This window comes from Panthera tigris, chromosome A3 (assembly GCF_018350195.1).
Source record: "Panthera tigris isolate Pti1 chromosome A3, P.tigris_Pti1_mat1.1, whole genome shotgun sequence".
Classification (NCBI taxonomy): Eukaryota; Metazoa; Chordata; class Mammalia; order Carnivora; family Felidae; genus Panthera; species Panthera tigris.
This window is the reverse complement of record NC_056662.1, coordinates 3,546,786-3,573,646: the sequence shown is the minus strand read 5'-3', so window position 1 is coordinate 3,573,646 and position 26,861 is coordinate 3,546,786. Positions and strand designations below refer to the sequence as shown.

Below are 26,861 nucleotides of genomic sequence, written 5' to 3'. Positions count from 1 at the left end.
AGAAAAAAGCAAGCTGTTATTAGGGATTCTTTTCAAAACAACCCCTTTCCTAAAGGTATTTTGTATCAGCGCTCATTCTGTCTAGCCCCCCAGGATCTATTGCTAGGTGTCTCCGGAGTTCAGGGCTCAACACGGATATTCTAGGCGCTCAATGTAGAGATCCGGTCTTTTAAAGCCCAAACTGCTGTTGACATTTCTTTCTAGACTGCTCCCCTCCAGACTGTCTTCGCCACAACAGTCTGCTGGGGTTCTATTAATGGAGCAAGTACACTAGTGCTCTGTGTACAGGAAGTCTTCAAGTCTACATGGAAAATGTCTGCCATCGTTGAGAGCAGTGCCTTTGGGCCCCTCCCCTCCCCGCCAAGGGTCTTTTCCCCCAGAAAGCAGCTGCTGGGCTACTAGACCTCTGGGTCAAAGTCCACTACTTCCATCATCCAATCTAAGTTAATGGAGTCCTGCTGTCCAAGCAGACAGCGATTCTGGGGGCTCTGTCCTGGCACACCTTCTTCAGAAGGCACAGGCCTGCTGCCGGGTACAGTGCTTGGGTACAGAACAAAGAACAAAGAAGTTACGCTCTTAGCTCATGTAAACATTTCCGAACCGATACTCCCTTAGGAGGGACTCATTTAAATCACCTCTGTGACTATCGTACTCTCGACTTGCTCCCATTATTCCAGTTTAGAGAACTCAACCCACTGGGCTGAAAGCCTCTCTCCATCCCCACAGGAGAAAAGGCTGTGGGAGAAGTCGCCGCTACGAGAGACGGAAGCACGTGAACCCCAGGGGGCAGCCGACCCACCATGTCCTTCAGAAGCTGTTCCTGCAGCACCTTCATGTCCTCCTTCATCGAGCACATCTGTAAAGCAGTATTGCACCCATGACGTTTACCGTCACATTTTCACAGCGAAGCTGTATCGATTATAGGAGTGTAAAAAAGCTTGTACCTCAGATGTAAAAACGGCGTCTTCGTAATCAGTGTTGTAGAAGACATTTTTGTCCAGTGACGCTTTCAAGTGGTGAAGCCTAGCAGAGGAAGTCACTTTTGAATTGCTATAATATTGCAATTACGTTTATATTTAAAAATTGTAAGTGTATATAGGTCATAGTCATTAAGAATGCCACACCAACCTCTGCAGCTCACTTTTTTGATAGGCACTGTACTTCTGAAGTATCTTCTCCCCCAATTCCTACATTTAAAAATACAAAAAAATAAAACTTGCAGAATTCCTATGTTCCTATTCCTAGTTTAAATAAACTTGGCTAGATGCTGAGCATATTCTAGATGTCATACACTGTCTCAGGGTTTCCCCCATATTATCAAAGGTACTCATCATAAGCTTCAGTCTCTAAGTGTGTGTATATGAAACCTAAAACTATTGTTTTTAATGTTTAATGTTTATTTTTTGAGAGAGAGAGAGAGTGTGTGAATGGGAGACACAGAATCCGAAGCAGGCCTGCACAGGGCCCGGTGTGGGGCCCGAACTCATGCTCCATGAGATCATGACCTGAGCCAAAGTCAGACGCTTCACTGACTGAGCCACCCAGGCACCCCTAAAACAATTTTCTAAAGAACAAAATTAACAGAAGTTTTCCTGAGTGTGGCTCTTTAAAAAAAAATTCTTAAAAGCACAAACCACAAATTCCTTCTCCAAATCTTTTAAAGACTGTGAATCTTTTTCAAAATTCTCCAGCTCCTCTATGATGATGAATTGGAATTTATCGAGTTTTTTGATCCTATTAAGGAAACAAAATGAAAAAAAATTTTAAACCATAGCATTCAGAAGACTGCAAAAAAGGCTTTTAGTACAGACCTGTACTCCTGAATCTGATGGTTCATGTTGGTCAGATGTTGTTGAGCTGTTTTCCAAGACTGCTTTGCAAAATAATCCATCATTTTTTGGCGGATCTGAAAAACACATTTTTAACTTGAAAACTCTTCACAAAATAATAATTTAACCAAGACTGTTAATAACAAAGCCTTTACCATGCAAATGACTAAGAAAAACTCAGAGAAGTAAAAAATGAAAAACTTGGTGATTTAAACTGAAGTGTTAATAAAAAAGCTCAGTCAGGGCAGTGTCTGGTTCCATCAAGAAAATTCTAAGGATTGAATTGATCATTGTTTCCATAAGGACACCACACTCTGTTTATAAAAACGCTAGTGATTATAATTCTCTTCAGGAACAAAGCCCAAATTCACACTCAGAATGACTGTCTTCCACAAAAACATATATTTGCTGGATCTAGCCAGATGCAGAACAGAACAGATACACATAAATCAGGGCGGCTTCTCTGTTTATAGGTTGTCCTTTGATAATTAAAATATACAGAATCTTATTTCAGACGAAGGACAAAGACAAGAGAGGGGCTGATGATAAAAGGTGTTTTTCCACACGGGTTAACAGGAGGCGAAGACAAGTATTCCCAGCACAGGCACGTGAGATAAAGAGGTAGGTGGAGAAAACAAGAGTTGATTGTTTTAGAAAGTATTTTTGCAAACATCACCTCACTGGAGCCTCAGTGGCTAAGGCTCCATGAGCAGTGACCTGGTAAAGCAGTGCGAGAGGATTCCTCTGGCTTCCTCCTCGACTGCAGCAACCTTGCTAGCTGTCATCTCCACGCAACGAAAACATGACGCACGGAAAGAAAATTGTTCAGACCAAAAGGAAAAGCACGGAAGGGTCAAAATGGTAAACTGAAAAGGAAAATAAAGAATCTAGGAAAAGAAAGACTATGGAAAATGCACAGACTTGAGAAGAGAAACCAGGCTTAGAAGACAAATCACTCCGCTTCTCACCAGTCCGTGAGGAAAAGCGAGTTCCTAAACGGGTGTGTTGTTGCCAAAGGATCAAACGAGCTGCTCGTCTAGTAGACAGGTGGCATATTATTTTATTGGGTATAAAATTGTCATTGTCATTTAAAGAATGGTAACTTACATGAAATTTCCTCCTAAATTCTGTATTGAGCTTCTCACACATCATCCCCACACCTGAAATTTCACTTTCCCAGCTCTCCGCAGGAAGAGACAAGTCATTTGTTGATAACGGAGATATACTTTCAGATACTAAAAAATGGAGACAATCAGCTGAAGATATGCATTATTACAAATTTAGCCTTACTTGTCATGAGGCTGAGGACAAAAATCTTATTTTCAGATTCTATGTGTGATCTAATAATATGACATAAAAGGTAGTTAAAAATATTTTCATTTCTAAAAAATCCTCTTGGCATGGGTATTGAGGCAAAAATGTTAACGGTGAAATGGAATGGTTATTTTTTTAACTATTTCCATGTTAATAACCAAATATTTAGTGACATACCAATGTATCTGTAAATTTACATTCTAGTAAAACGTGGTAATCAGTAATAGAATTAAAAAGAAGATTTAGGGCACAAAGACCCTTACTAACTATATTATTCACATAAAGTGAACTTGGTGATAGAGCATCATCCTTATGAGACTTATCCAAAGTTCTCTTTACAAAGGGGATTTTGTGTGTGTGTGTGTGTGTGTGTGTGTATCATTTAAGATCTCAAAAACCATCTTCCACAATTAATTGCATTTTGACACAGGCATTTGATCTACCTACCTTTATAAGTGTGATTGTCTGTGTCTTCAGTTCTGGATAGTTTTTTGGGAAGCAAGTATACTCTCCCTTCCTCCTCCTCTTCTACTACATCAGCATTACTTAGATTATCTTCTTCTATGTACATTCGTTTGCGACTAAAATGCTGTGTGGGGCCTTAGGAACAGTTAAAAAACAATAGCGCTACAATCTTGATCAAAAATAACCTAATAATTTTCTTGCTTTTATTAAAAAAGCCTTTCAGTTATTTGTTTGCATTGTTTTAGGCAGCTGTACATTAAATTCTCTCCAGCTTATTTTCAATTTGACATTAGCCACATTGAATAAATGGTATGACTTAAAATGTAATTCCTTTAGAAAGTGAAATTGCATAGTAGTTCAACAATGTTGTTTTTAAAGCAATGCTGTGACTACAAACCTGATACATGAGTAGAGTCACAAGGAATGTCGCACCGTATTTGCTCTCTTCCTTCACTAGACATAGATAGTGGAGATGCGGAATGATTTCCCTAAAACAGGTATTAGAAATTGGGGGAAAAAATTCTGTAAGTCCTCTTGGCTTCACCTTTGATCATCCTTCTCAAACCCTAAAGCAAGTCAATTTGCAATCGTCCATTCTTTTTTCAGATACTTTTGTTTAGGTCCCTTCCCAGCCCTCCTCCGCCAAGCTGTAAAATTTTGCATTTACCGTTCTGTGTCTTACAGATTATTAAAAATATTTTTGTTGATGGGCTATGGACTGTGGTAGTGGCACGAAGTTCAACCAATTCCTAAATAATCGTGAAACCAGAAAGTCCCCATTACAAATACATGTCAGTGGCTCAGCAACTATATCTTCACTATTTGAGAACTGACAACTTCTCATTTCAAAAATTTCAACTTTTTTCCATGATCTTTAAACATGGAAATACTTTGAACATCAGATTTTCAAGTAATAACCGTTGAAAAATATTTAAAATATATTAATCGTTTAGGGCCAGTAGTCTGATTCTTATAAGAACCATCTTAGTTTAAGTCTGATGGCTATAGTGTCCTTCAAACCTCTATTGCTCCTGTATGTGATCTTCTTTGTTACGTGCAAGTTCAACTTTGATATACTGTTTTTTCCCAAACTGTGTTTCCATCTGAATAGCTGGTGGAAAATTACGTGTTTCTTATGTAAGCACCACGGAACTTATTATTTTTTCTATGCACAACAGTATTATAAATTGGAGTATGCCTGGGCTATGAATGAGCAAGACCTACAGAAACCCAGAGGAAATTAGAAAATTATTTAAAGCCCAAAACAAAACCACAACAATATTCAACCAAAACTACTTATATTTCGAGGGAATAATTCATTCGCTGCTAAAACTCAACACCCATTTATAACAAAAAGGGAAAAAGTCCTTGGACAACTACAACGTTAATTTGATAAGTATCTACCAAAAACGATGGGTAAGTGTGTCTGCTAGTATGGCATTTATTTAACATTTCCCCAGAGGTCACAGTCACCTTAACAATAAGAAACTTAAGTATAAGGACTGGAATGGGAAATACACAAGTTATCATGAGTAACTGTCTATATCCAGAATCCAAGAGAACCTAGGCAGGGAATTATGACAAAATTAGTGAAGGTAGGTGGAGATATAAAAATCCATAGTGTTTCTATACAAAGCAAAAACATTAAAAACCCAGAAAAAAATTTTAAGGTTTTTTTTTAGTACAGCAAAAAGAAAATCCATAAAATACAGGAATTAATTTTCTTTGTGGAAGATCTGGCATCATTTTTTGGCAATAACACCAAAATGTAGAAAGAAAAATATATGGGTGAGAAAGCACCCAGTATCAATACTAGGAAATGGCATTCTTCCCTTGAACAAAGTAATTCCAAAATTTACATGGATGATTCAAGGGCCATGAAGATTTTAAGTAAAAGAATGAGAGGGGCAGGGTTGGCGAAACAGCCTGCAAGTGTTAAAGTCTATACCAACGACAGCAATGGGGCATTAGCACAGAGACAGACTGGCCAGTCACACGGAACAGTGCCCAGCAGTTGGCCCTCCAGGTTGCCTAGGCTGTGCCCAGATTAGCATTACGAACGATGGACAAAGGAAGGCACTTCATGTATGATGCTGCACTAATGCCCGAGAAAGACTGAAAACCTAGAAGTTAAAACTAACATTTTTACAAGAAAGGAAAATATGACCATAGCTGAGGGATTTCTTGATCACAGAAAGACTCTGGTAAATTCCATTATAACAAGTTTTGTCATATGGAAATTTTTTTTCATTTAAGTGAAATTATAGCTACTGGAAAAAGAATGTTTGCACTGCACATACATAAGCAATTTAGAATATCTAGACTATTTTAAGAACTACAAGTTTATAAAAAAAAAAGTCAAACAATTAAAAATTAGCAAAAAAAGGCAATTCACAAAATGGCCAAAAAACATGAAGTACTCACTGATGTTTTTAATCGGTAAAATGCAAATCAAAGTTATACACTACACATCAGATTGGTGATCACAAACAGAACATCTGGTAACGGTTAAAACTGTAGAGAAAACTGCCACTATCACAGAGAGTGTCGGAGAGTATAAGCTGACAGAACTAATTTATATAGCAAATTTCTAATATCTCAGAGTCAACAGTCAACGGGAAACAAATGGCCGATGAATATGTAACAATTAAAATTCTGACTAGTACAACGTAGCCTGAAAGAAAAGTGGGCAGGGAATCCCCTACGTTTTGAGATTTGCAAGACGGGAGGGATACTGGAGGGATTAAAGGATTCAGGGACACGAACGATGGTACAGCAAAGGACCATGGGATGGTGACCTAGTGGAAAACTGGTGTTCTGCAATTGCGAGCCTTGCAAAGGTGCTTTGGGAGTTACCCAGGAGGGGGGCTTAGACCTGTCTGCTTTACATGGTGTAGCTCCACTGTTACTTGTTTGGCACACTGGAGGTTTCATAAGAGATTTGGTTAGAAAAATATGCTCTGTGAAAACTACCAAACAGAATAAAAGGACCTTAAAATCCTGCAGAAATACAAATATTCGGTTCAAAGTGATAGGACAGAGTTTGGTTTTATCAGAGGTCTCCTATCTGGGCTGTGGGTACACTGAACTCTCGTTAATTCCATGTCCGTATATGGAGGTCCACACACATCAAGAAAATAACGTATCTGGGTACTTACTACGTATCAGGTATTCTGCTTGTACAATCAGACTAATTTTTCACAACCCTACTGTACAGATGAGAAAACTGAGGTAGAGCGGGCTTCATTAGCTTGTAAAATGTTACACAGCTAGCAAGTATTTAAATGCAGTTCTGTCTCACTCAGAACTCTTTCAGCTATACCCAGTTATACTATCTTGGCAATCAGTTCTATAACTTTATAGAGAGACCTATAGAGAACTATAAAATTCTCCAAATTAAGCCATCTACACAACCCAAGTCAAAAGGGGATGGCAGTGGGGTGGGTTTTAAACTGGTACCGAAGTATCCACAACTCACAACTCTTCTCTGTAGGCATAGTATTTTAACCTCACTTTGACCATAATTGATTCCTATCTTTAATGTCTTTTTACAACACTTTGAACATACCTACACGTTAGGAAGAAATGGTACACGTCACAATACACAAGAGAAGAAGAATGAAGAATTTTCCACTGTATCACTAACTCTGTTCATCTTAATATTCACTCATTCATGAACTATGTGGTTTTGATGCATAGACGAGTGAGCAGCGCCTCTGCTGAAGTGATCATTCCTTGAGAAGAGACACACTCGCTACTTCTCACGCCACCACACCCTTCCTCCTGGGCAGCTAATTAGTCTGTCAATCTCACAGAGGCCGTTCTACTTACCAGTACGTTATTCTTGTCCCACAGACCAAACCCAGAACCCTAAGTTAGGTGGACAAGCAATGTGTACTTGATTAAAATTAGAGGGAAATGATTTCCCCACTTCAGATAGATCTGATAAAGGAGGAAAATAGCGTATATTCTTACCAACAAGAAGGATCGTGGAATTGGTGAGCAACGTTCTCGTGCACATACATTTTTGTCACTGTTTTTAGGTGACTTTGCTGGACCTCCGACTCTATATTTACTGTTTAAAGATTCAGGTGATGAAGTTTTCAGATAAGGTGATATGGATTTTGTTATACAGTCATAATCCTGAGTAAAATCCTTCTCTGTTATTTTCTCTATACCTATATTGCCTCACAAAACACAGATGACAGGTATTATCATTGATGTCTGCTTTGGAAATAGTAAGATGTTAAACTCTAAGACTACAATGATTTATCAAATCCTCATCTTCTTTGTATTTAAAAAGATAAATTTCTAATAAATTTAATTTATATTAAAATCATTTGATTTGTAAGGCTTAGAAAAATATTAATGGCTCCATTTAAGATGTAAGTATAAGAACTTTCAAAAGCTCAAACAAAAATATCTATAGTATGAGCTGCACCGTAATGATCAACCTAAGCATTATCTTGAGTATTTTGACATCACAGCCAGAACTGTTATAAAGTCACAGAATTTTCTGGTTGGAGATGGCTTGGGAAATCATCTTATCTAAATCCTTCATATATAGGTGAGGAAATTCATGGCTGAAATAAGTCTTAGTATAAATGGACTCTTAGTTTTCAGATAAAATCAGGGCATGTGCGTCTCTGTTACAGTGTGCGGTTATCGGAGATGTCAGTGGTCCTGGGCGCTGAGAAAATATTCTAGTAAAGAACAAAATAGCTACTTTGGAGGAAGTATATATTAACTTATGGATACTTGGAAATGCTTTAAAATATCCTTAAAAAGAACAGAAAAAAAGTGCAAACTTATAGTTACTATATTAGAAAAGTGTGTGTGTGTGTGTGTGTGTGTGTACCAGAGCTCCAAAGAATATGAATTTTTCTTTGTCAGTTGTCTTTCAATAAAAGCAAACCTCAAAAATAATCCACTATGGGTCCACGGTATGACTAGGATGTTCCTTGCAGACTTTTTTGTCAATGAAATGTAAAAGAGAAAAAGTAGAAATCCCCATCATTATTTTCACATTAAATGTGTCTGGGGATTAAAAACCTAAAAGTTGATTTAAGCTTTCACATTACAATTTGTAAACGTACATTAAGTATTTTCCACATTGAACCATTTGGTCTTTAACGTCCTCCCATGAAAACCTTGAGTGTCGTAGTGACACCGTTGCCACGTCTACTTAGCAAAGACTAAGTTACTAGCATTAACTAGTTCACAAAATGAAGTTTGACTACCTATAATTTTGAGGCACATATTTAAGATTAATCTTCAAACTCTGTTTTCACAGAGTTATAATAGAAACTTGTTGAATATTTAAAAGAAAAAAATGATACTGACATCTCATGACTTCTGTAGATGATGGGCTCCCAGATAAAGATACAGGAGATAAGCCAAGGCTATTATCTCTTACGGCATCTTTTAGTAGAGATGAATTTTTCCATTCTTTTGATATATCCTTCTGTGATTCGGCAGAGAAGGCTTTCTTCTGTTTCTTTGGCAGCTTTATGGTTTTGCTTCTGGAATGGATATTTTCCTCCTAATTGTATTGGTAAGTTTTAAATTATACTTGAATGCAAGAAATTTATACTTGGACGCATAAAACAAATTATGCTGAAATATCAAATATCTTCTATTACTATACACGAGCACAACAGGGGCTTCAACATGAGTACTGAAGGACTTTCTGCGTGTAGAAGGCATATGACAAATTCATAGGAAAATATACATGGACTATAATATCCTAAGAAATGCAAATAAGCACCGTAAGGAGGTTATATCCAGTTTAGGGAAACTAGAAACAGTTCCTGGATTTCATGGTACTTGACGTGCTCGGGAGGTATAGAGAAGACGGTGAGGGGAGACCCCTCCCCCCGACAGGGTGCAGGGACTGGAGCTGCACAGTCTAGTGTGGGAGTCCCAGGTTAGCCCATCTGGCTGTTTCAGCTCTGAGCATACACCGGGGAGCAGGGGAAATGAGATTGCAAAGGTATTCTGCTGCACTGACCACATAGAGACTGTCAGCGTTTTTCTTTGAAGAGGGAGATGACGACAGGGAGCTTGGGAAGACTCATCTGACTACATGGAGAGTAAATTAAAGTAAGAAGTGATAGAAAATGCAGACGTAAGTTATGAAGTCCTTAAAGTCTTCCAAGTAAAGAATAACAAGGTTACAAACAAAGGGAGGTACAACTTTAATTATGTGCCATCAGTCAGAACAGTGTAATGATCAGACCTACCTTCAGTGCCAGACTCTTTGGGTTCAAACCTTTGTTTTACCACCTCCTAGCTGTGTGACCTTGGGCAAGTTCCTTCATCTCTCTGAGCCTCAATTTCTCATTTGTAAAATGAGATGTCAATAATAGTACTAGTCACCTATGGTACTTAAGAGATTTTAAGAAGTTAAATCTATAAAGTACTTAGAATAGCACCTGGCAAACTATAAGCACTATTTTTCTTTTTTTCTTTTTTGACTTTGTTAAAAAAGCTTTCAAGCACAGACGGCTGGGGATATGTCTGTAACATTAAGAGACAGAAAGAAGTCAAGGATAGACACAGGTGGGCAGTGTGTGGGAAGAACCTCAGATCTAGTATTTTTGCTTCCATTCAACAGAAAGAGTCACAGCTTTCCAACAGTCTGCACTTTTCTGACGTATAATTTGGAAAAATTCAAGCCCTTTTCTAATTCAAAAATGTTATCTTAAAGTTCTAATTTTACTAGAGTCAAACATCTGTTTTGTAACACTAATGCCAACTTATCACACATTTTAACATACTGCGTAAAGATCAATTTTTAGCATATAACATTTCTCATATAGAAGGTTCAATCTTAAAATGTGACAAATTCGACATTTCTGTAAAAATACATTCTCTATTTAGTATTTTAACAGGCTTTTTAGAAATTTTTAATCTGAATTATATCTATTTACTTACCTTGACTAGCAATTTCTCTTTCAATGAATGTGAAAATTCTTGTTCACTCTCTGATTCTGAATTTGAGAGATCTTTGTAATTTTTTTTGGTTTTTGCCACTCTTCGTGGAAGTCTGGTTCTCCCATCTGGAACTGTCTCCTCTACCTTTTTGGTGGTGTTTTTGTTGGGTGTCTTTAGGAGAAAAATTTTTGAATTAGTAGGTCAATATGTGAGATGTAAGAAATACAAGCTATTTGCTATAAACTTGGCCCTGTGACAATACATAAAATATTTGTATTTTATAAAATTCCTGATTAATATTTTAAAAATACTGGATTTTATCCTTCCGTCCAAATAACTTCCCCATCACCTTTTTTATTCCTATCACCAAAGCTCTGCGGGGTCTGGTATATCTATTACCTAACTTACATAAAAAAGAGAAAGAGAGGAAAAAAGAGGAACAGCTATAGGTACTAGAATCACAAAATAAAATAGACCTAAAACAGGCCAACATGATTCAACAAGGCAGAAAGTAAGAGTATGCATGCAAAGGCTAGAACAATTATGGAGAAACAAGTAACAACAAGGATAAAATTATAACACGAAAAGTGAGGTTTTTTACATGCTAGGAGAAAAATAATTTTCAAGGGATGTTTGAACACCAACGTCTTGGTTTTACCATTTTAGATCTTGGTTGTCCCCTTTCCAATGATGGTCCTGCAATGCAAGAAAATAAAGTTACATTTTTCAAATAGATTAGAACTGGTATTAAAATTTATTAGAATATTTCTGCATAGAAGTTAAAATCATAACAAGAATACATATTTAAATTCATTCAAAAATTTGAATTTCGAGATGATTTGAGGCTAAACTGACATCGATAACTTTGTAGTGTTTGGTAGGATATAAATGACCAATTTCTTTTCTCCTTTACACTATGAAACTTCTTCAACATGCGTGAGAAGAGGGAATGTGAGTTATAAAGTGAACACCTATGCATCTATCAATTTAAAAGCTAGATTATGGATAATGATGTTATCTATTTATGTGTACTCTCTCTGAGGCTCAATATCCCCTCTGCCAAAAGGGAGTATTTTCATTATCGTGAATTGTTTCTCATTCATTTGGTCTTAAAAAAAATAAAGTTTTACTTCACAGATATGTATCCCTAAACAATATAATGAACTTTATAAAACAGTATCCTCTCCTATGTAATATTCTACGGTGTGCTTTATTTTTCGCCCCTCATTGTTTCTAAGATTCATCCATATTTCCTGAGAGTAGCTTTAGTCCCTATTCCTTTTTTTGCCTTTCAGGCACAATCAACTTTCTGAATATTCTCTGAAGCCTAAGAAATGGGACTATCCAAGCCAAGGAAGCAATGAAGTTCTGGGAGAAAGGTCTTCCAATCCTGGCGATAAGCCAGTCCCTACATGTGACTTGCAGACATGCAGCCGTTTAAACAAAACCATTCACTCAGAAGTCCAATTTTTTTTTAAAGTCTGTACTGATTACAGTACTCTAACCTTGAGTGTCTCAAGATGTTACAAATGAGTATAAACTCCCTGAGAGCATGTGACTTTTATCAGCTCCTGGCTGATACCACGCCGCTGCCCAGAGCAGGTGCAGTGCATCTTTCGGCCTCTTCTCACAGGTCCTGTCTGGGCTCTGGCCACCCCCCACCCCCCGCCCCCACTGCACTCCCCGCACCAGCACATGCTGCTGTCTCAGACTTCTCTCTCTCTCTCTCTCTCTCTCTCGTAAGATGATTCTGCTGCTTCTCGTCTTGGCGGAGATGACAGGCCTCATCTCTTTTCAAGATTCAGCCTCATTCACCAATACGTGCCAAGCTTCATTTCCAGGTTTTTGTTTTTACTTCTGTTTACGCCGTCATGCACCCCACCCCCCACATACACAGAGGCTACTATTGGTTATATTTATCCTGACATAAAGTAAAGGCTGGTTCTCTTAAATATCAACTTAAAAGGTCTTATTTTAAAAATGGAATATATAAAATCTCTGTGTTTTAGTAAACAAGCTAGGAAAATGGTCCATATGTCTAGCCAAAAAACCCATACCTCAAACTCTTATCCAACTGCTTTAAGAGATTCACTAGACAAAGCAAAAGCCATATGCTGGGAAGACATTCTGTGGAAGATTTAGGCAAAAATATTTCTGCAAGAAAATGGTTTTCCTTATAATATGTTTTTATATGCATTCCTAAAAAGTACATGTGTTAGCTGTGACAGGAAATGGCATGTCCAAGATTTGATTTTTGCTTAGAGTGTTGGGTTCATGAGTATTTAATAACACACTATCCACAATAATTGCTAAACAATTGTAGAACAGCAGGCCACGAGTGGACAAATGGTGAAGAGTATGCATGAACCAAAGAATACGACAATCACATTTTCTGTCTTTAAGATTCCAGTAAAAAAAAATAATTTCTACACAACCATATTACTAAAAAGAAAACAAAAAACAAAACCACTGTAGTGTCGTGGTGTATTTACTCTTCTACTCATAAGACTACATAGTTATCAACACTAACAATGTACAGATATACTTGTCAGCCAACAAAGCATTTTAAGTAGTTGACATGGTAAAATCATTTCCAATATTTCTCTGAAGTCATTTCTTACTTGATTTGCCACTTTTCTGTTTCTTCACATTTTTATTTCTGCTATAGTCTATCAGCTGTGGTTTTGATTTTGGTTCCTTCAGCCAGCTAACATCGGTCTTGCTGTCATCACATCTGTATTCTGTGTCAGTATCACTAAAGAGATTTTTCTTTTTATGATTTGCTACAATCTATTAAAAAAAAAAAAGAATCCATATAATAGATGAAGAAACGTGTCTCATTATATACCATTAAAGGTAAGTTAAGCTAGGGGCGCCTGGGTGGCTCAGTTGGATTAGCATCCAACTTTGGCTCAGTTCATGATCTCACAGTTCGTGGATTTGAACCCCGCATCAGGCTCTGTGCTGACAGCTCAGAGCCTGGGGCCTGCTTCGGATTCTGTGTCTCTTTCTCTCTCTGCCCCTCACCCACCTGTGCTTGTCTGTCTTTCAAAAATAAATAAATGTAGGGGCGCCTGGGTGGCTCAGTCGGTTAAGTGTCTGACTTTGGCTCAGGTCACGATCTCACGATCCGTGAGTTCAAGCCCCGCGTCGGGTTCTGTGCTGACAGCTCAGAGCCTGGAGCCTGTTTCAGATTCTGTGTCTCTCTCTCTCTCTCTGCCCTTCCCCTGTTCATGTTCTGTCTCTCTCTGTCTCAAAAATAAATAAACGTTAAAAAAAATAAAAATAAAAAATAAATAAATGTAAAAAAAATTTTTTTAAAGTTAAGCTAAAAAACAAAAAAACAGAAACGACCCAAGCAACAGAAAAACTAACTTAATTTTTTAGCATACTAATGTACCTGGCATTAAGAACACATATCCAGACAGACAAATCACCCAGAAACCCAGATCAGAGACTGAGATTCCTATTTTGTTGTTGTTTGAAAGTTAAAACAGCTTACTTCCACACAGACACGAGCTGATGCCATCAAAGAAAGTAACTAAAGCTATCATATCTTCTGTTAGTAGATGACTTACAAATAGCTCTGAGACCATAACAGAGTCATAGTGGGCACATGAACAGTCTAATAGAGGGGGAAAAACCCAAATATTTTTGTTTTCTAGATCTGTGATCATCTCTGGCACAGGAAATTTTTGTTTAAGTATTTATCTTGAGAGAGAGGGTGTGCATACGCGGGGGGAGGAGTAGAGAGAGAATCCCAAGCAGGCTCTGTGCTGTCAGCGCAGAGCTCGATCTCAAACCGTGAGATCATGACCTGAGCCAAAACGAAGAGCTGGACACTCAACCGACTGAGCCACCCAGGTGCCCCAGAAAATTATTTTTTAAAATAAAGTTCTTAACGGACACATTAGGATATTGTAACTTACTTTTTTATCTTTTGTTTTGAGAGAAGATTCAAGTTCATCATGATTCCTCAAACCTATCCTTAAACAAAAAGATGCATTAATTTTAATTTCATTACTTTTTCCTTAAGGTAACATGCACCGAACAGCTAGACACGGGTCTTCAGCCTTACTCTTTCACTAGCTCACTGTATAATTCTGGCCAATCGCTCATCCTCTCTGACCTCGGTTCATTATAAAAATAACAAGGTTGGATGAAGGACTGAGTCCCTCCAGCTTCATCATCGGACACGCACAGCTAACATGACAAGTGCAGAGGACGCACATGTCAGTTTCAGGAGTAAAGGCCGAAGTGTCAGGAACGTCAGGGGGCAGTCCCACCAACAACGTTCCCCATCCTTCTTCTCAGTGTGGTAGAGCCTCTCACACAAACTGGGAGGACATACTGAAGAAAAAGAACAGCTGAGAAACTTATTTTACTCTGATCCATCCGATTATAATAAAAACACCTACAATTTTATTGAATTATCCACACAGGCTTCTGTAGCTGCAGCTTGAAATTCCTGGATCTAGATTGTGAATAAACATTAAAAATTTTTTCTTAGTGTCAAAATAAGGTAAACATACATTTTAAAAAATAAACATATAAATTCTAGTTTCTATCACTTCCTATCGTAAGACGCATCAATTAAATTAAGCTTACTAAAATACTTTTATATATAAAAAGAAAGTTAATACTATAAAATATATTAAAATATATATATTATATATATATTTTATAATATATATAATATATATATTTATAAATATAAAAATATCGTATATATAATATATAAATATAATATAATTTATTTAATATATATTATAAATATAATATAAAATATATATAATTATGTATAATTATGTATAATTATATAATTATATAATATAATATATAAAAAATATATTAAAAAAATAAGTAAGAGTAATGGTTTTAAAATGTCTTGTATCAAGAAGCAAAGCGATGTTCTTGAAGTAGTAGGGTGAGTCCCCACTCCCATGTCCTAATTACTCATTTTTCTCTACTTCAGGCCAAAAGGTTTTAAAGGAAACCAAATATGCCTAAGTTGGTACAAAAGAAGTTTTAAAGTATTTAAACATACTTTAAAGCATATCTACGAGAGAATGGAAACCAAAAAACATACACTGTAATAACAATATAGTGAATACAAAATAAATACTGAATAACCAATACAAAATACTGATTTCTAGCTTACTCCAAGTTTTATAATAGGCTCATCAGCGCCATTCAAGTTAAAATTGTAAACATCATTCCTGTAAAAATGAAGAGAAATATTAACTTCATTATATAATAAATATTCTTCGTATATGAAGAAAACTGCAAGATCTATGAAAAATTACTTACAGTGGGCATTCAGAAGTAACATTAACAAAAGTAGTCTTCAGTTGCCTATAACTTTTTTTCTGAACTTTTTCCTAAATACAAAAGAAGTTTATATACAACCATTGAAACTTGTACATTAGTATACTTGGCAAACAACATGCGCAATTGTATTTTTCATCTATTTTCTACCTGTTTCTACTCATATTTTCCATCTGTAGCTGTTGCCTTAATGTAAACTGAATAAAAGTATTAAACATCCACACTGTTATAAATTTTGAAGACTTAGGTATTAAATAAGAATATGACTGAAAGTAAGTTAAATACAAACATAGAATCCTTACTTTTTAATATGCACTGCCATCACTGTACACAGGTAAATGACCTTTTCACTGGTTTCAAAACAAGCTGAACCTTAGTGATTCCAGAATCACAAAAGAAACATGCTTCTTTTTTTTCTAGACTTGTTTGCTTTAAAGTCTTCAACAGAAAAACTTTGGGAGAGACTAAGGTTTATGGAAGATCACTACTAATATCACTAAATGATTGCTTACCGAAAAGAGATGCTCAGAAGTCTAATAAGTTGGAAATATTAAAACAAAACATTCATTTTAGTTGTTAACTATATTCAATTTGATTATGTACTTCGGCTATCTTATATATAATTATGTGTATTATTCCAGAAAGTTTATCCCTTAATATATTACTCCTCTGATCGCTTATCTGAGTTATCCTTTCCAATATGATTTTTACCAGTGTTTAGATACATCTGTTAAACTCGTCTATTGCACGCTAGTGTGTGTAGGTATTACAGAAGACACAAAGATAAGCCAAGATATAAAGAGAGATACAAAAGTAAGCAGAAGTGTCACACAGGATACAAAGATGATTTAAACAGACACACTCTAATAGAAGACACCAGAGAGAAAAAAGAACTGCAAGACTCAGTAAAGTATCAAAAAATGGTACAAAGGAACTGGCGTGCAGATTCTGCCCATGTGGGGTTTGCAAGTTTTCAAAAAGAAGGCGGACTCTGAAGCAAGACTCGCGAGGAGAAATCAAGCTCTGATGAGCAGAAAAGAGTGTGAGAGCATCCCGACTCAGTTCGGTTTTTCATAAAGAGGGGAAGAAAAAGAGAATAAGCACTTAGGGAAAACACTTCGGGGAATCTCAAGTTATTATGCTTCAGCTAAAGGAGACATGTCTAGGGAACTAATACTCGGAAATAAAGACAGACTTTTAAAGGGACTAGAGAGCCCGCCTAAGTCTGCACTCAGTAAGCAACAGGGACCAGAGAAGGCATCTGAACAGAATGGCACAGCTGAAGTGTGTGCTTTAAAAAGAGAAAAAGCTGGCACTGAACAGAATGGCGGACTGACAAGAGAAATACTAGAGGCAAAAAAATTACATAAATGCCACTGCAATAATCCAGGGATTAGAAATGAGAACTCAAACTAGGATAAAGGAGCTACATAAGGCGGCAGAGGGTGATGTAAGAGGAACGTACAGAAGGTGAACCTCAAAACTTGAAATTAAATGGATAGGAAGTAATTGTGAGGAATAATTCAAAGGCAATTGGTATTTTAAGCCTGCATAAATAATTTTTTTAACAGAAATACAGAGTTAAGAAAGATCTTCTTGTCAGAAGAGATGAGATTAGCTAAGGAAAACAAATGAAAACAAAGATTTATTGAATCACAAGGCAGAAAGTGAAAATATCACACTCACACACGTAAAAGAAACATTTTGGGGGCACCTAGGCGGCTCAGTCAGTTAAGCGTCCAACTCCTGACTGCAGCTCAGGTCATGATCTCACAGTTGGTGAGATCAAGCCCTATGCTGGGCTCTGCACTGCCGCTTGGGATTCCCTCTCTCTGCCCCTTCTCTCTCGGTCTCTCTCTCTCAAAAGAAGTAAATAAATAACTTAAGAGAGAGGAACTTTTATTTTGAAAAGCAGAACAGAAAGGACTATTTCGAGTACTTGTCACTAAACTTGCGGTTGTTTAACCCATTTATCAACATGCTGAAAACATTAACTCCATCCTACTGTGCTTCCATTTTATGTTTACAGTTATCAGAGTTTGACTATACATTTGGTGTAGTGAAATAAATGAAACCTACCTTACTGAGCTGTAGATCAGATTTGTTTGAAAAACCACTATAAAAGAGATATTGTCAAAATGAAACAAGCAATCATCAGTGGAATGTTCTTCGTAAAAGCCATGTTAGGTAAGGTAAAACATTTGGGTCGCTAAGTTTACATTCGATACGCTGTAAATAACTGCAGTGTGACAAGACTAGTCTCGTAATCCTGCAACCTCCCTCCTCGTAAACAGCAACCATAACCGCTAATTCTAAGCTGAACCACGCACGCGGCAAAAGGTGCCGAGCAATTTGAAATGAATGGTTCTGCCATGAGAGGGTTTCATGCCTTGTAGTAAGGCCAGAATTAATTTAGACATGAATTAACCACCTACAACCTGTAAAGAAACATCTTTTAATAAGAAAAGACCTAACCTTCAGAAAGACTGCAGACAAAAAATAACATATTTATTATATGAAAGCGACTCAGCTCAGCTCATTTCGATTTCCTATTCCGTTCAAGCAACATATGTACACGTATTTAGTCTTACTCATCACTAGGCTCAATAAATAAAATCTGAAAATGTCGATAGCCTAAAGACTTATGAAAAGGTATGCTCTATCAATATGGTATTTTGATACTTTATAAAATATAATCACATACTACAATGACTAATTTCAAATTTAGTTCCCTTCCTGTATAATTAAAACAGCTACTATTTACAAAAGTAAGTAACTAGGTGTTTTCTACTAGAAAGTTAATACTATTTGAACATGTTCAAAACTAATTTTCTTGTAACTGTGAAATAATTTAGTTGGATCTGTCAGAAAAATATTTATGTCTAAAATTTAAGTACATACCCATCAATCAAAGACTCCTTGAATTTTCTTGTAGACTTTATGTCATCCTTGGGTTTATATCTCTTATTGAGTTGGTTTATCAAGGAGTCTGCTGCATCGGTAAATCCTTTCTCTTTTGACTTTTCCCTCTGAAACAATGTATAAGTTACTTTAAGACTCTACCAGTTAACCTTCAAAGGAAAATAAAGGCTGAAAGAAATGTTTAAGAAAAATCTGGTTTTATATATAACTACAAAGAGAAATAAAGCGGGTAAGAAATGATTTAGTAAGTTTGGGCTTCGTTAGGCATTAAATAACACAGGATAAAACTTAACAAAGAGAACCAAGCAGAGTGCTCTGTAGAGATCAAAAGAAAAGTTTCCATCCATGTAAAAATAAATGGAACTAAAATACAACTGTGATGGCATTGCTGAAGGATACAAGGTTAATATACAAAAGTTGACTGCTTTCTTATAAACTAGTGATGAACAACTAGAATTTGAAATTACATTCCGTTTACATTAGTACTCCCCCCAAAATGAAATACTCAAGTATAAATCTAACAAAACATGTATGAGCTCTATATGAGAAAAACTATATGACGAATGAAGACAATCAAAGACTCTAAATAAATGGAGAGAAACTTCAGGTTCACAGATAGGAAGGTTAATATTGTCAAGATGTCCGTTCTTCCCAACTGGATCTAGAGTTCATGTAATCCCAACAAAAATCCCATAAGTTATTTTGTGGATATCAACAAAGTGATTCTACAATGTACACAGAGAAGCAAGAGACCCAGAATAGCCAATATAATGTTGAAGAACAAAGTTGTCAGATTGACACTACCCTACTTTAAGACTTGCTAAAATGATACAACAATCACTATAGTGTGGTATTGATGAAAGAACAAATAGAATAATAGAACAAAACAGAGAGCCCAGAAATAAGCCCTCATAGTCATCTGATCTTTGACAAAGGAGCAAAAGCAATGCAATGGAGAAAGGACAGTCTTTTCGGCAGACGGCGATGGAATAACTGGACATCCACACATCCACATGCAAAAACAAAACAAAACAAAACAAAACAAACAAACCAGAATCCGGACAGACCTTACACCTTTCACAAAAAAATTAACTTAAAAGGGACCACAGGGGCGCCTGGGTGGCTCAGTCAGTTAAACCTCTGACTCTTGATTTTGGCTTAGGTCATCATCTCACAGTTGTGAGATCAAGCCCCACGTCGGGCTCTGCTCTGAGCGTGGTGTCTGCTTGGGATTCTCCGTCTCTCCCTCTGCCTCTCTCTCTCTAACTAAACAAACATTAAAAAAAAAAAAAAAAAAAAAAAAAAAAAGGACCATAAACCTAAATGTAAAATGCAAGCTATAAAACTCCTAGAAGGTAACATAGAAGAAAATCTAGGTGATCTTGGGTTTGGCAATGCCTTTTTGTCTATAACACCAAAAGCACAATCCACAAAACACAAAGTTGGTAAGTAGAACTTCACTAAAATTAAAAACTTCCGCTCTGTAAAAGACACTGTTTAGAAAATGAAAAGATAAGCCATAAACAGAAAATATTTGTGCAACACATATCTGATAAAGGATTTGGACAGGCATACCACAACATACCGTGGGTTTGGTTCTAGATCACAGAGATAAAGCGAGTAATGCATTAAAATGAGTCCAATGAACTTGGTTTCCCAGCACATATAAAAGTTATGCTTACGCTATACTGCAGCCTATTAAATGCACAATACCATTATGTCTTAAAAAAACAAAGTACATACCTTAATTAAAAAATACTTCAATGCTAAAACATGCTAATCACCTGAGTCTTCAGCAAATGGTAATCTTTTTGCTGGTAGAGGGTTCTGCCTCATCACTGGTGGCTGCTGACTGAACAGGGCGGTGGCTGTTGAGGACCAGGGCTAGGGCGGCTGTGGCCATTTCTTAAAATAAGACAGCAATGAAGTTGGCTGCACTGACGGACTCTCCCTTTCATGGGCGATTCCCGTGTAGCATGCAACGCTGCTTCATGGTATTTTACTCACAGCAGAACTTCTTTCAAAAATTGAAGTCAATTTTCTCAAGCGACGCCTATGATTTTCTCAGCTAAGTTCATGTAATATTCTACATTCTTTGTGGTCAATCTTCCCAGAATCTTCCCCAAGAGTAGATGCCATCTCAAGAAACCACTTTCTCTGCTCCTCCATAAGAAGCAACTCCTCATCCACTCAATTTCATTGTGAGATTTCGGCCATTCAGTCCCCTCTTCAGGCTCCACTTCTAATTCCAGTTCTCCAGCTGTTTCCACCACATCTGTAGCTACTTAGGTACCTCCTTCCTCCACTCAAGTCCTGAATCCCCCAACGTCGTCCATGTAGATTGGAATCAACTCTTCCAAACTCCTGTCAATGTTGATAGTTTGACCTTTTTCCATGAATCATAAATGTTCTTAATGGTATCTCAAATGGTGAATCCTTTCCAGAGGTTTTCAATTTAGTTTACCCAGATCCATCGCAGGAATCACTATCTACAGCAGCTGTAGCCATATGAAATGTATTTCTTAAACAGTAAGACTTGAAAGTAGAAACTACTCTTTGATCCACCGGCTACAGAATGGATGTTGTGTTAGCAGGCATAAAAACGTTAATTTTGTTGTGTATCTCCATCAAAGCTCTTGAGTGACCAGATATAATGTCAGTGAGAAATAATATTTTATTTTTTAAGTGTTTATTGAGAAAGAGAGAGAGAGGGAGGGAGGGAGGGAGGGAGGGAGGGAGGGAGGGAGAGAGAGAGAGAGAGAGAGAGAGAGAGAGAAGAAGGAGGAGGAGGAGGAGGAGGAGGAGGAGGAGGAGAGGAGAGAGGGAGACAGAGAATCCCAGGCAGGCTCCACAGCTGTCAGCACAGAGACCAATGTGGGGATCGAACTCACAAATGGCAAGATCATGACCTGAGCCCAAACCAAGAGTCACACACTTAACTGAGCCACAAAAGTGCCCTGAGGAGTAATAATATTTTAAAAGGAATCATATTTTTCTGAGCAGGTCTCAACAGCAGGCTTACAACATTCAGCAAACTGTGCTATAAACGGATATGCTGTCACCCAGGCTTTGCTGTTCCATTTATAAAGCACAGGCAGAAGGGATTTAGCATGATTCTTAAGGGTCCTAGGATTTTTTACAACATTAAATGGGCACTGACTTCAACTTCCTATCACCAGCTGCATTAGTTCCTAACAAAAGAGTCAGCCTGTCCTTTGAAGCTCTGATGCCAGACATTGACTTGTCTCTAGCTATCGAAGTCCCAAATGGTACCTTCTTCCAAGATAAGGCTATTTTGTCTACACTGAAAATCCACTGTTTAATGGAGCCAAACTTATTACTTATTTTATTCCGGCTGGATCTTCCAGAGAACTTGCCGCAGCTTCTACGTCAGCACTTGCTGCCTCACCTTGCCCTTTTAGGTTCTAGAGACAGCTTCTTCCCTTAAACTTCATGAACCAACCTCTGCCAGCTTCAACCTTTTCTTACCGCTCGCAGCCTTCATAAAATTGAAGGGAGTTAGGGCCTTGCTCTTAATTAGCCTTTGGCGGAAGAGAATTTGGCGGTTGGTTTGAGCTTCTATCCGGGCCACTAAAACCTTCTCCAGGTCAGCAGTAAAATGGTTTCACAAGAGGCTGAGCTTTTTGCTTATCTCAGCTTTCTGCTTGCCTTCCTCATTAAACTTAATCCTATTTTTTTAGCTTTCAACTTCAAGTGAGAGACTGAGAGACGTGTGCCTCTTCCTTTCATATGAACACGGAGAGACGACGACGGTAGGGTTATTAACTGGCCAAATTTCACTACTGGGTGTCTCAGGGAATAGGGAGGCCTGAGGGGAGGGAGAGAGACGAGGGAGTGGCCAGTGAGTGGAGCGAGACGAACGCATTTGTCACGTCTGCCATCTTCTCTGGGTGTGGTTGGGTTGTGGCACTTCAATTACAATCGGAACAAAAAACACTGATCACAGATCACCATAACTGATACAATAATAACGAAAAACTTTGAAATATCATGAAAATTACCAAAATGTGACAGAGACAAAAGTGAGCAAATGCTGTTAGAAAAACGGCACCAATACACTTGCTCAATACAGGGTTGCCACAAACCTTCAGTTTGTAAAAAATGCAACATCTACAGAGTGCAATAAAGTTTGGCGTGCCTGTATCGAAATTATACAAACAACTATTGATACTCAACAGTAACAAAGAACTCACTTAAAAAATGAGTAAGAGATCGGAATACGTAATGCACCAAGGAAGACATACAGAGGGTAAATAAAAATATAAAAAGATGCTGAAAATCATAGATCATGAGAAAACTGCAAATTAAAACAAGACACCACTGAGCACATACGACAACAGCTAGAATCCAAAACGCTGACAACACCCAATACTGGCAAGGGTGTAGACCAATAGGAACTCACTCATCTGTTGCTTGGAATGCAAAAATGGTACAGCCACTTTTTCCACTTTGGGAAGACATGCGGTCTCTTACAAAACTAAACACACGATCTAGCAATTCTCCCAAATGAGTTGGAAGCTTACGTCCACCTAAAACCTGCACGTGAATGTTTACAGAAGCTTTATTTATTAAGTGTTAAACCACGGAAGCAACCAAGATGTCCTTTCACAGGTGAACAGATAAACAAATCTCGGTACACCATGCAATGGGATGTTACTCAGCAGCAAAAAGAAATCAGCCGTCAAGCCCTGAAAAGACACAGAGACACGTCACGGCATGTCGCTGAGTGAAAGAAGCCATGTGAAGACTACATACTATATGGTTCCAATTCTACGACATTCTGGAAAAGGCAAAAGTACTACGGAGACAGCAACAAGATCAGTGATCGACACGAGTTTTAGGAGGGAGTTAGCACAGGGGAAGTGTAGGCAGGAAAACGATTATGTAGGATAATGTAACAGTAGGTACAGGCTGCTATACATCTGTCAAAACACACAGAACATACAACACAATGAATGAACTCTAACCTCAACTACAGGCTTTAGTTAATAATAATGTAACGATGTTGGTGCATAATTTGTAACCCATATACCCACTGATGTAAGATGTCAATGACAGGAGAAACTGGGGTGTGGGTGAAGGGGCATATGGGAACTCTGTATACTTATACACCTGAGACTGCTCTAAAAAATCCCATTATTTTAGGGGCATCTGGCTGCCTCAGTTGGTAGTACGTGCGACTCTTGATCATGCAGTTGTGAGTTCAAGCCCCACACTGGGTGTAGCGATTACTTAAAAAAAAAGTAAAAACGAATAATACTCTAAAAATGGAAGGACTACAAAGAATTACTACCTGCATAATTTTAGGTAATTTGGCTGAAAGAAAACTCCCTATAATAAAGACATGAGTTCTCTTGTCTTAACTTTAGTTTTACCTTTCTCAGGGAACCAGGCATATGTTTTGTTTTTAATTATGGTAAAATACAACATGAACATAAATACAAAACTTACTATTTTAACCATTTTTAAGTTTATGGGTTTGTTTTGTCTTTTAAAGTTTACTTGGGGGGGGGGGGAGAGGCAGAGAGAGAGAGAGGACCCCAAGCAGGCCCTACGCTGTCAGACACGGGGCTCCACCTCACAAACCGCGAGATCATGACCCGATTCAAAATCAAGAGTCAGATGCTTAACCAACTGAGCCCCCCGGGCGCCCCTACGTGTATGTTTTTATATGTAACAAAGATAGTAAGTTATTACTTACTATCTCTTCTTGAGATTACTTGGCTTCGAACTGTAGCAAAAATGAACTCCCCATAAAATAGCGAGCGTGTGATTTAAGAACTTCCAGCATAATTAGAGCCAACTTGGGAAATGTGTACCATCGTGCTACAGAGGTTCTATTTCTCTGGATTAACAGTAAACAAGAAGCAGAATCGGATGCCTACCTTAAAAAGAGAGTCATCCATGTATGCGAGTGGCAGAAAGTCTTATAACACAGGGAGCACCACTGTGTGAGACTGAAGAGAACTTCCTAAGACAGGAAAGTGGATTTTAAAGAATCAGAGCACAGCTTAAAAGACATGATCAGTTTCCATGCTCCCAGGAAAAAACGAGTAGCCGGCTTAGGGAAATTCTGTGGAATGATTCTAAACTGCAAAGAAAACAGCTGAAAATAAAAGCTCAGCACTCAGACAAAAAGAACCTACTTTCCCTGGGTCTGAAGGAACTAAATAGCTAAGACTAGAAAGAACAGCATACTAAGAAACATGAAAAAGTGACCCAAAAGGATTTGGTCAAAGAAGAAAGTTGCCAAAGCAGGCAAAGTGAAATACAGATTAAAGACAAAATACAAAGGCCGGTTGAGACAAAGGAAATAATGTCTAACCATAAAAGAACAATCGGAAATTACCTCTTAAGTATCTCATCTGCATGGTGAGATGTCCCAACACATGAACATTTTACATCAGCTCTAGATATTTGGCTATCCAGGTATTAATACCACTCTGGATGATAAATGAAAATAGAAGCCTGTAAAAGCTGGATCTTCTAAGGAGCAGTGAGGAACAGACTGTATGACTGGCAGTGGAAATGTATTCTAATTACAGAGTTTTCTTAATCTGCATCTTGACAGCAATGACAAGAAAAAGATTTCCTGTAACTGCTACAAAAAGTAAACTTTCAGCCTAAAGTATGGCGCCGCTCAAACCCCTACTAGAGATGTCCTACGGAGGATTAACCTCACGTAGGAGGTAAAGGCTCCAAAGGGGATGAGCAACAGGACAGAAGATCGACTCCTGCACTCCACCTACATCTTTTCTTGAAAAATCTTGCTAAACTTGGATGCAATCATTCAAGAAATATAGATGCTACCGTGTGCAAAACTGCTAGGCCGTTCAGGATAACAACGGATAAAACACAATCTTTAAACTCTAAGAGGTTAAAGCAGGAGGAAAAAGAACACACAGAGACAACCAGTTTTTAAAACAAAGATAAGCACCGTGAGAGAGGCACAGACGGTTGCATACACATGCTCAGAGCACCTGCGGGGCAGAGTGAAGGAGAGCCAATGGGAGGAGACGAGGGGCTGCCGGGTGCTTTCTTGCTACACCCATTTACACACCTGCCCTGCGCCTGCAGGCACACTGGCTCGGTGGGGGCTGGTGCCAGGACAAGGTGAGGGAGTCGGGAGGTACTCACTCGCACACTGGAGACCTGAGTTAAAGAACGAGGTCTCACGAATGTTAACTCTGCAGCACTCAAGAAAGCGTCTTTCACTGTCTATGTTATTAGGTAGGCATATCGTAAGTATGCAGAAACCAAACACACTGAAAGCTCACCATTTGTTTTTGTTTCAGATCCCAGGAATCAAGTTGAGACGTTAATCTTTTCCCTGATCTTCTGTGACTTTTCACATTTTTTCTAGGAGAAGGGCTTTTATCACAAATAGCGGTATTCATGTCTTTTGACAATATGTACTTCTTCCTATAGATCAGAGATTCCTCAACTGTCTTATTTAAGAGAACGGATTTGAAAGTAGTTTCAGATTCAATACGCCAATCACTCTGCTTGGTACTTTCAGTGTTTTTCAGCTCTGAACGTTTAGGATGATTTAGTTGTTGCTGACTGTCTCTTTTGCAAACTCCTACTTCCACTTTATCTATTTCGCTATGCTGCGTTGTTTTTTTCTTATGCTGCACCTTTTCTGTTTCTTCACAATTATCACCAGATGTTGAAGAGGATGATTTCTGTTTAGTAAGTTTTTTGACAATAATACCTAGTGGAAAAATAAAACATTTATCTTTAGGAACCTAATAAACTGGTAACACATAAATTTGTTAACATCCAAGATGTTTATTAGACATTTAAAGAAATGAGTATTTCCCTGAGCTCCTGTTATATACAGAAAAAACGATGTTTCACCTTGATTGAATGTATCTCCTGATGAAGTACTTGCTCTTTTGTTATTACGTAGGTTAATATTTGCTACAGGGGTCCAACATGACCATTTGGAGTTCATCTTATTTCCACAGACGTTGTCCAACACATCAGATAACCTGGAAAATAAAACAGCCTGCTTAACGTATCATAAAACATTAGCCTAGGACT

The 26,861-nt window shown here is 37.8% G+C and overlaps 1 protein-coding gene across 13 annotated transcripts in view; it reads right to left on the bottom strand.

Moving 5' to 3' along the window:
- The window catches only part of SYCP2 (synaptonemal complex protein 2), a 79,073-nt gene that overhangs the window by 931 nt on the left and 51,281 nt on the right, over positions 1–26,861 (bottom strand). For 10 of the 13 annotated variants that reach the window (XM_042980009.1, XM_042980013.1, XM_042980008.1 and 7 more), the window contains 21 exons: positions 26,676–26,809; positions 26,093–26,529; positions 18,774–18,901; positions 17,952–17,988; positions 15,855–15,925; positions 15,706–15,763; positions 14,963–15,018; positions 14,474–14,531; positions 13,166–13,334; positions 11,203–11,240; positions 10,545–10,715; positions 8,952–9,150; positions 7,584–7,795; positions 4,006–4,096; positions 3,591–3,743; positions 2,937–3,064; positions 1,812–1,906; positions 1,635–1,734; positions 1,129–1,187; positions 945–1,023; positions 800–856 (listed from right to left, as the gene is read on the bottom strand). In XM_042980009.1, coding sequence (XP_042835943.1) covers positions 800–856; positions 945–1,023; positions 1,129–1,187; positions 1,635–1,734; positions 1,812–1,906; positions 2,937–3,064; positions 3,591–3,743; positions 4,006–4,096; positions 7,584–7,795; positions 8,952–9,150; positions 10,545–10,715; positions 11,203–11,240; positions 13,166–13,334; positions 14,474–14,531; positions 14,963–15,018; positions 15,706–15,763; positions 15,855–15,925; positions 17,952–17,988; positions 18,774–18,901; positions 26,093–26,529; positions 26,676–26,809 — 2,530 coding nt within the window. Of the gene's footprint in view, positions 1–799; positions 857–944; positions 1,024–1,128; positions 1,188–1,634; positions 1,735–1,811; positions 1,907–2,936; positions 3,065–3,590; positions 3,744–4,005; positions 4,097–7,583; positions 7,796–8,951; positions 9,151–10,544; positions 10,716–11,202; positions 11,241–13,165; positions 13,335–14,473; positions 14,532–14,962; positions 15,019–15,705; positions 15,764–15,854; positions 15,926–17,951; positions 17,989–18,773; positions 18,902–26,092; positions 26,530–26,675; positions 26,810–26,861 lie in introns of those variants that run through there. The other 3 variants (XM_042980016.1, XM_042980019.1, XM_042980021.1) reach the window with 2 other exon arrangements.